Source organism: Solea senegalensis, linkage group LG13, assembly GCF_019176455.1.
Source record: "Solea senegalensis isolate Sse05_10M linkage group LG13, IFAPA_SoseM_1, whole genome shotgun sequence".
Classification (NCBI taxonomy): Eukaryota; Metazoa; Chordata; class Actinopteri; order Pleuronectiformes; family Soleidae; genus Solea; species Solea senegalensis.
In genome coordinates, this window is record NC_058033.1 from 14835198 (window position 1) to 14845925 (window position 10728).

General features: G+C 38.5%; 1 protein-coding gene across 2 annotated transcripts in view; it reads right to left on the bottom strand.

Moving 5' to 3' along the window:
• Window positions 1-10165, bottom strand: part of gabra3 (gamma-aminobutyric acid type A receptor subunit alpha3) — a 90071-nt gene extending 79906 nt beyond the window's left edge. For both annotated transcript variants that reach the window (XM_044042343.1, XM_044042342.1), the window contains exons 1-2: window positions 10112-10165; window positions 7040-7172 (exon numbers count right to left, since the gene is read on the bottom strand). In XM_044042343.1, the coding sequence (XP_043898278.1) occupies window positions 7040-7172; window positions 10112-10116 (138 nt within the window). In that variant the 5' untranslated portion in view covers window positions 10117-10165. The remainder of the gene's footprint in view (window positions 1-7039; window positions 7173-10111) is intronic.
• Window positions 10166-10728: the final 563 nt, after the last annotated feature.

Sequence of the window (10728 nt, forward strand, 5' to 3'; positions counted from 1 at the left end):
GCATGCAAAATATCAATAACATGCTCATGAATTACCTTGAGAATTGTTTCGTTGCTACCTGTAAAAGTAACCTGGCTCTTAATATTCTGTTTAAATACCTCTCGCTAATAATTAATCCTTGCAAGGCCAAGTATTTATTATTTTGTGAGCACAAATTAATTCCCCCCCGCTTTAAAAAGCTTTTAAAACAAGAAATAATACTTGACCAAGCCACATGGACTGGTCAACTGTTTTAAAATAGCAGTGACTGACATACAGTAATTAATGGTGTCAAATAATGTGCAGCAAAACCAAGGCTGCACTGCACATGGGGCACAGGTGGACGTCTAAGACGTGAGGACACATTAGGTTTATGTTTTGGGTCGGTGCGTTATTAAAACCATTATATTTGTGTCACTACCAAATGAACGATCCTGTGGGCCGCCGTGCCTCCGGCCACCGGGGCCCTTTATGATTACATTACCGCATGTGATAATTTGTCAAGATTTAGGTTTGTTTTTCTCAGACATATAATGAGAGTACATTGGATCTATTATGAACACAGCGCCACGTGATGATGGGATGTTGCCGTTAGGGCAGGAGGAAGATAAATTTCATGCTGTCACTTTCTATTGGCTGTGCCAAGGCATAGCTAATTAATGTTCAGAGCAAGTATGTGATTCTCAGGTTGCTGACAGGCACTATAAAATAAGCCGGAGACAGTCCTCATGGCCCTGATTGTCCATTTTAATTTAAAGCTAAATCTATTGAGTCTGGTTATAATTTAGGGTGAAGTGACTTGTGTAATAGTTTTAGAAGTGCAAACCTAGGAAGCAATGCGGTCTCTAACTTTCTGATTTTGCCAACGTCTACTTTGAAGTTTAATTTCCTTTGGCTGCACTTTCACAGGGCATGTAAACATTCTAATGTTGTTCATATTAACTTGTTTAAAAATATAGATGGAGTTATTTTACTGAGAGAGATTGTTGAAAGTCATAAAACCTTTTGATTTTGATAAAAGTAGGTCAAACCACCCACACACACTAGTGAAAATCAATATATATACCATTATCACAGATCACACTTACAATGATGATAAATAAAATAATTATAATAATACTTGCTAATGTTTTTTGTAACATGTGCTTCCTCTGTTTCAACATTCTTCCATATTTATTTTGATCATCTTCTGTAAACTTATATTAACTAAATAGGAAAAGGTTGCATAATTTTCCATTTACTAATCTAAAAATACCCCCAATGTTTTGTTTATTTAAGGAAAGTAATATCTCTTTGATTAAGAGGCATTATAAGAATTCAAAGCCGATTTGTTTCAACAATGATCACATTTGTAATGTTTTTTTTGGAACATCTGTTCCATTAGTTCATTTGTTTTTCTCTGTATGGACATTCATCCATATTTGTGATTGTTTGTTCATGTAAACATACCTACACATCCCCTTGCTTTCCATAACATCATGATCACTCGCTGCTGAGAAAATGGGCTCATATACAACTGCTCCCTGGGCTGCATGACCTATTTCAGCTCTTTTTTTCTTTACTAATCGGTGCATTAAAGAGAGGGAGCAGAATCCTTACACTGTTTGATGGCTCCAACAGTCTCCTCTGTCTGAATAAAGACCATTTGGCAAACACGTCGATTTAATATTCCTCAAGCCAAATGTTGCAAAGACGATGCATTCTGTGACACTCTTGGCTTATTCTCTATAGATACTGCTGAATCTACAAAACTTTATATCCATTTATCAAATCCGTAAAGTATACAATACAATACGATACTAAATGAGCTCAATTTAGAATGTTGACACAATAATAGTGATGATTAAAGGTGTTCCATATTTTATAGCGACCAAATCATTTTTCACAGAATATATTTACCATAAAATTTCTGCAGATCGCAATCAGTTTCTCTTAAAGTGATAGCTCAGGTCCTTTTATGTCCTGTATGAGATACTGGCACTCCTTAAGTCAAAGATATTTTAAGAATATGTGACCAGCCCCCAGAAAACCAGCAACAAGTCAGCCCAGCATGAGCCGGGTAAACAAAGAAAAATTGATTTGTTTTCTCTTTGTGTTTGAGTGCTTTTTGTAACAGAGAAATTTCTCCTCTGGGGATCAATAAAGTAAATTCTGTTTCTTATTAGTCCACTGAAGTGCTAAAGGCAAATAACACTACATTAAGTTAACTACATTCATTCTTTTCACTGGGAACCCCCTGCAACCTCTTCATAGAACCCTCAGGGCCCTAGACCTGCTATTGATAACAATTGTTCAAACTACTACACTAGTTTCTGTCCTGTGTACTAATAGATATCAGATGTCAATGGCAAGGCAATCAAGGCACTCACAAAACCAGTTTGAGGAGTGCCTACATTCAAATGACCCCATCGTCTTCAAATATTTTCAGATTTCCATGTGTTAGACATTGTTGGAAAACTTAGAAACCACACTCAGAATATGTAAATATTCTAATATTCCAAATGCCTCTCAACTTATTCCTGGTTTTTCCATGGCTAGGCACATATTTGATACTTTACACTATTCCATGTTACTTTGCTTTGCAAACCACTTTTTCCCAGCAATGTCGATAGAGTAAATCAATGATTTTTACTTCACGAAACACAGGAGTAGTTGATTCACTGCTGCCGCCAACAGTGAGTTCATAAACCTACCAAACCAGCCAGCAGTAGACCAGCACTGCGCCTGTATCTCATAACCACGTTCATAAAGCCTTAAAAGTAATAACTTAAATTTGAAGAGTGTAACTGAGAGAATATCTTACATTTAGTGTAAATGTCCTTGGAATAATATTGATTGCCTGAGTCTAATGATCAGAGGCACAGAACAAACTACAACAGTCATAATTACCAAAACAAACAAAACACACCTGGACAACAGCTGCATCGAGGGACAGGGTGCTTACCTTGTAGGCAAAACCTGTCAGAGTACATAAGGGATTTCTAGTGAGGAGCACTACCTTCTCTAGCACTCGCCACCTGTGCACACGTACCACCTCAGGTCCTTGTTTCAATGTTTGAGACTCACTGTGTCAATGAACACTGTCGGCAGCAGACCTACACTTTTTATCATTTACGTTGTCTTAATGGCTAAGTTGACACATCTTTATACTGTCATCTCAGTAAGCAGCACCTAAAGGGGAACAAAGTAATTGGCCACATGTGAGCAATAAATATAAGAAATACAAGTCTGGTGAACAGTTTAAGTGCCTTTTTTATACTGTATTTGTGAGTGCAAATTAACCCTCAGAACACAGAGCATTAAGGCTGCTTATTTCAATTGCCATGTTAAAACGTACAGAATATACAGAGGTTATAAGAATGTGAAATATAGAGTGTCTTATGTGTCTTTTTTTCAGCACAATCTGACCAACTATATAAACACACCCAAGCAAACAGTACACAAAATGTTTAAAATCGGATTGAATTTGTGAAAGTTGGAAATATGTCACAGTTCAAAGTTAGCTTGTCTTATGAACATAAATAAATCGGGAAAATAAAACTATTTTGTGACTTTGACTCAACCACCCCATATGTCCATATAAGGAAAGATTGCTTGGTTTGCTTAAATTGCTTAAAGCTTAGTTATGGTGTGCTTACTGTAAAAGCAACAAATCCAAAATGTTATTTTATGTGCAATCAACATAATAAGTTAAAGCAAAAAGCCTAATGAGACTAAAAATTTGCAGTGAGTCATTTTGGAAAAAGCTGCATTTGTATCAAAAATGTTTATTTTTTATTTCAGATTATAAAGTAGCGGTAGGAGTTTTTTTTTTTTTTTTCATTTGTCTTAACAGAATGAAAGTAAGTCCATCTGAATATTTAAAGGTTACTTTTAAATGTCTGCTACAGTCAACCCTTTAAGTTCACACAATGCTGATTCAGTATCAGCTCCACAAAACTTTTTCTATGTTCCTCAATAGAGCAGTAACAACATTCCCTTGCTGCAAGTACGAAGTAATTCAGTCGGAGGCAACAGCAACATTGTGTTCGAATAAGCAAGACAACTGGGAGTAGGTTGGAGTATGACTGCAAAGAACCACCAAACCACCCAATTTTCAGAAGTGAATTCTGCTGATCAAAAATTCAGGTAATTCTGCAGTTTGATTGCTTACCCCTGCCCATCCCTGCTCTGCTGATGTATACATTTAAATGCACAATTCACATATTTAATAGAAAATATAAAATAAATCGCGCTTTTACGTGCAATATGTTAAACACCTCAGCTTCATTAGCACCTGTGTGGCTCTCATTCATTGATCTTGTTTGGCGCACATGTGACATTAGCCTCCAGACATCGGTGACAAAGTGCGCAGTTATAGTGACGTACGAGTCGGTGGAAGCAGATGTCCAAGCATCACACATATTTCTATCCCACCCACTTTCACCCGTGAGGCTGTGACTTCTGTTTTGGTTTCATTGTTGAGTGTCGCAATCGGCGAGTCAGTGAAATAGTGCTGCTGTATCTTGGCACTTCGGAATGTCGTCTTATTATACCGTCTATTTTACGTTATTTAAGATTTAAATAGTTGGAATGTGGACATTTGTGAATTCAGAATCGTCCACCCATGAATTGTGATGCATCTAAGAATCAATGTTTTCCCCCACCCCTAATCATTTGTGTTTATTAAGACCAAACAGAGGCACACTAATAACATCAACCCCCCCGGATAGCTATTTTACAGTCAAATTCTCACCCTTTAAATCATGATCAAATGTCAAGTCAGAACATAAGACTTAATCACACAAGACTCCTTCAAAGCTGATAGCATTACATGGCCAGCAGAGCATGGCCCCACATGGAGGCAAAATGAATATCTTGTGCATCCCTTCAGTGGATTATGATTACAGCTGGAACAAAGTGTTTGCCTATGAGGAGGGGGGTAACCACAGTGGCTTACAAAGAGGGGGAAGTGGGCACCAGAAGGAAGGGAATTAATTGTGAGATCTGGTGAATGGGAGCAGTACTCATGGCGGATTATCATGAAGGTGTGCTGTGACAGGATACAGTATAGGTGCAGCATTTTGTGGTTGAGATATTAGGTTACTACACACATTGCAGCAATAAAAGGTGGAAATGTAGAGTTAGGATTTTTGGAGTTGGTTGGCAACATGTGTGGATGTTAACATTTTTCCAGCCGCTTCCATGAAAAAAGTAAATCATGGACAAGGATGTAAATTTGCACAGCAACAGCAGGGATGAATGATTTGGGAATAAATATCACAATAGACACATACCACAATTATTTTTGAAAAAAAGATTTGATATATCCTTTTTTGAGTTAAGATTCAGTTAAAGGTTTAAAATGTGATGGAGACACGTCACCATCAAACCATTATATAACTAGTCTATTGTGAGGATGAAACAATTGAATAATTAAATCACAGCCTTTTGCAAATGTCTAATTACAATGTTCAAAGTGTGATATTGATTTTATTGATCAGGCCTAATTATTAACAGTTTATTATCACACAGACTAAAGGGAAGGGGGTAGACGCTATATTTTTTCTCTTTTTCTATTTTGGTGAAACTAACAACAAAAATGTTGGATTTGGATTGAATGAACAAAATGAGCATGGAAGTGAGTCATAGGTTATATAGCAGCTAAGGCAGAAGCACTGGCAGGCCTCTCCTTTCTAGTCTCTCTGCATACACACGTATTTATCCAATTAGCTCAGTGACGTTGACTCAACGCAGTTGTGCACCGGGAAACGATATTGCAGAGGGTCAGGATGGTAACCTGCTGCTGTCACGATGCTCTGAGCATACAAATGAGTGTGTAACAGAAATGCATCCACCGGATACAGCGAGCAATTCCACTGCAGAATAACAAAAGATGGAGTACTGTGACATTTGGAAAGTATAGAGCAAGTATGAGATGACACAATACTCAAAAGGTAGCTTGAACTATAGCAGAGGAAATTGAAATATGAGGTTGAAACCCTCATGGTGGTATGCCACGGTGGACAAAGTGTGCACAACCACATTGTTCCTGCAGCCTTTATTAAAATCAAGCTGCTGGAATCCTCAGAAACTACATTTGAAATGATGATGCACCCCACTACAAGACCCTGAGGGTGTCTGTATTATTCATGGGCAACAGCAGGTTGCACTTGTTTGCATGGCAGTAATTGTTTCATGATTAACCTGCTGAATTTTCTCCTAATTCATTTCCGAAATAATTTTACTCATCCCATCAGGGATGCTTGTTGAATCAGTTCCGGTTTTGAAAGGCTTGGTGGACCTTTTCAAGCCATGTGGGTTGGCTGATCCCATAAACCTCATATTGTGTGAGTTTCAGTTCAGAGGATGGATGATAAGAGCCATGTAGCATTATGTTATTTTCTAAATCAAATTCTAAATCAATTCAATATTTATCTTCAAGAAGGTCATCTAAAAAGGAATAGTTTTTGATGGGTGACAGTCAATTTGACTGCTACTAGCAAATTAAATATGAGGTGGGAGATTAATTTCTGGAGCATTTTTTCTTGTATTGCTTAAAATCCTCTTCACACCCGATTGTAACCAATTAATTAATGCATTGTCACAAAAATGAAAAATGTCAGTCAGCTGTGGAACGGACAGGCCTGTAAAAACCCCATCCTATCATATTGAACGTCCCAAAATAATTAATTGGAAAGTGATGCATCAATCAAACTGCCATCAGCCCTCCTCCCCATGCGCATACCCCTCGTCATGCACTAAATGTGCATACACAGAAGAGCGCCAGAGCTAGCTTGCTAAATCCAACAAGACGAAGGTGCCAACAACGGGTGTTGGTTGCAAACGAAAGCTGTTTTACTGTCAAGAAAAAGCTGATGCAGAGTATCAAGACTAGAGTGAACACTGGGGCTAGAAAGTAATGACATGGTGGCCCCGTTTCTACTGGACCGGTAGGTTAACATAATGTCTCTGTGAACTTTGTGAGTATTTGTTGTTTTTCATTATTACGTTGTCATTTGAAGAAGTATCCAAAAACTTTCAGTGGACGGAAGCGTCAATGAAAAGTACAGAAACTTACAGATGCTGCACTGTGCGCGTGAATCCGTGTTCGTTGTGCGTTCCTGAGCTTCGACGGTGTAGCACAGGGAAGTCTGAAGAAAGGGGCTTGGATGTTTGAATTCAAAATGTAGCCTGCTCCAACTGCTTTGTACCTTTAAGAGATTAAAGTGAGAGTTTAGTTTTTAATGTGAGGCACTGACTCTTCAACACTGAGTTTGCTGTCTGAAAGGAAGCACGCCCTCACTGTCAACATGGCTGCCATCTACACCAATGCACCTTTGTGAAGCATGCATTCCCCCTGTCATTTTGTGGCTTCAGAGAATAAAGAGTAAACTCCACAGATACATGCCGATCTTGCCATCAAGTTTGAAGCCAGATAAGCTGACGCTAATTATATCACTTCATGTAACATGAAAATGATCTCAATAAATCATTTAAGCAATGACACGCTCAGACTAATTATCTGTCATTAAATGTGTTTATTGAGGGAAATATTTCCATCAGTCTATTCCAAACTAACTATTGTCCAATACGTGAGACACACACTTGTCTCCCCTGGAAGCACTGACCTCAGGGCAAGATGCAATAAATTATAAACAAGGAATAATTGCTTTGCACATTCTTATTCATATTTCATGTTTAGTATCCAACAAAGTACAGTATATTGCTAACAAGACATCTTAAGACGAGCCCAGAAGCAACTGTGGCTGTTTAAACTTTCCACAGTCTACATTTTATTAATGAGATGAACCCTCCATGTCACGCTGGGGTTTCCAGGCATTATGCAAAATACTTTTTAATTTCCAATTGCTTCACTAGTCTTCTATGATATCCATACCCTGCACTAATGAACCACTGATTTAATGTACTCTATAGTGCATCTCTCAAGCATAAGCGGTGTCAGTTTGTGGTCCTTTGCACAGCCAATAGGTTGGCTTCATTAACTGGGCAAGGACTGAAAGGCACAGACTTCCTGGTTAATCAAAAACATAGTGGGTATGGCTCATTAACTCTCATACAGTGCCAACATCACAACCTTGAGTATGTATCGATACTGATATAAGACTAATATAATCTTTGAAAAAAAATAAAGAAGCTATTTATCAGACATTTATGCTGCTGCTTCACCACCAAAATACAACCATTTCAAAAACATCATGCTCTAACTCTGTGGCAGACATTCGCAGCCCTGTCACATGTGTCGCATGGTGGATATCTTTCTTGACAGCATGTTGCCTTTGTCTAGAGAAGCATTTCGGTCATAACCAATACAGATAATGAGTATCATATCAACTCATCCCTAAAAAGTAGAGCTAGAAATAATCATAAAGTCAGGTCCACTCAATGTTTCCCCCGTGCCACACAGAAAAAAAATAAACATACCTCCAACACTTGACTTAAATCAAACATATCTAGGTCATGAAGTGAGTCTAAAATTGTGACAGCATTAATATTGACAATAATCCTCCAAAGTCACCAGAGAAACAGGGTAAGAAACTTAAACAGGGCACAGTGCAAACACCTGTCTTACTTCATCTTGTCTGTTAAGTCTTGAGGTGTCACATGACATGACCCACTTATTCTCCAATGGGACATCCATGTCAATCAAATGCTCAACAAATCATTATGCATCACTCCAAACACAAAGATGGCCAGTGAATGAACACGTCCCTTGCTGTTAGCAGTGTCTGTCATGCTGTCACTTCAGTGCAAGCTGAAAAACCTTGAAAAGAGCTTCGACACGCTTAAATCATTTAAAGATAATTATATTTTTGCAGGAAGAAATTGAAAGGCTTAGACTAAAATCCACTTCTGTTTTGCATTTCAACACCAATTTGACAGCAGAACATTCTGCGCAGACATTAACTCTTATGTGACCATCTTGTCCTCACTGACAGGGTTTGGCATGCGTACTTCTCATTACTATAACTACAAGAGCGTCTGTGACATCTAGAAAATTCAAAAACTACCGGAAAGCAGATAGAGCTTTGCGTTCATATACTTGATTGAAGATAGCCCTCAGGACTTGCAATGTCTGTTTCTCAGTACCGTAATTCCTAAATGTGCCCAGTCTTGGCAACAAGTAGGCCAAGGGACATTTTGAGTTATTTACAGGGTCTGAAGGTGTTTTCCAAGCTTTCCGTTAATGTCTAACACATGGAAATCTGAAAATATTTGAAGTTGTGGCCATTTTAATGTAGGCACTCTTGAAACTGCTTAAGGGAGAATTTTAGCCTCAAAGATTTACACCTTTTGGGAGTCAAAAGACAGAATCATCACATTTACATAGGCCAACCCCCTCCTGGTCTAGCTGTCAGTGAAACCACACCTTCCTGTATGTGCTACTTCTCATCACAGAAACTGGAGAACAGATACTATTTTGTGAGCCACACTGCTACACGGAACATCATATATACATATATACACACACACACAATACATAAAAAAAACTGGACATAATAACCTCTTAACATTTGAATTGAAATAACTTGAAAAATATATAGGAAGGGTGGTGGCTAATTCTGTAATCATTTCTTGTCCTTACACTAGTGCAGTCATTTTCCATCATCTGTTTTTGTTGTTTTTCTTTTTGAAATAACAGTTTGCAGTGCAGTTGCAGTAAAGTACAGTTTCATTGTTGCATAGTCCATTTTAAGTCAGGAGTTGCTAAATCATTAGCATCACAGTCAATACTTCATACATAAAGCTGTGTCATTCACACATTCAAGCACATCAGCAGAGCCACCGCTCTGTATACCTCTGACCAATTATACTTTGGGCCCCCAAAAGCTTAGCAGAGGCCCTGCACATCAGGTTGGTGTGTTATTCATATTAATAGCAGACGCTCACGTGCTCCCATTACAGCTTATGATACGATCATGTGATCGAACACAAGTTTCAACGTGTGTAACATTTGCATTTTAAAACAATATCGAGCTATAGCTGACAACAATGTAGCCACATATCTGAAACGCACAGTGGATTATTAAAAGACAGCGTCCAGCATGAAAAAAAACATGTTTTAATCCCTGTATGTGACTTCAAATGAACACTAACGTAATATAGATTAACAATGTTGATTAAAACTCACCCCATAAGATAGAAGGTTAATAAGAGGTTTGAGGTGCTTTCTTTTCATCGCTGGCGTCATGACGTCATCTCCGTAACTACAGTGTCCGTCCACCTCAAGGTGTCCACTTAGTCTCATGTCCTGCCACTCTCTTTTGGCCGCTTAATAATCCGTCCGTTTGTGTATGAACTCTGGAGAAAGTCAGCTATCTTAAATGCTAACGCGTTAGCATAAAGTCCAGGAGCACAGCAGAAGTGAGATCAGCGTTGGCATGACCAGAAGCCTCTGTCTACGTTAAGAGGTGCAGCCAAAGATTTGTGCTGTAAAAGCCACGATTTAGTTCCTCTGTCGTGTGTTTTTCCTTTTCCTCATCTTCATTCAAAGGTGAAAACACACACACGCTTCTGGAAGCAGCAGTCACAGTGAGGAGCACGGCACAGCTGCATAATTAAGTAGCCATGCGTTTCCTGTGAGGAGCAGCTGATTGGGCGAAAAAACTACTAAAGCAGCGGTTTTAAAACCCACACTACTGTGATTTGAAGCATGTAGTGGAAAAATTAAATCTTCAGACTTCCCTCTGCCTACTTATTGCTAGTTTTGCGTGGTGGGTCACAAATGGTAAAAGCCTAAACTCTTTC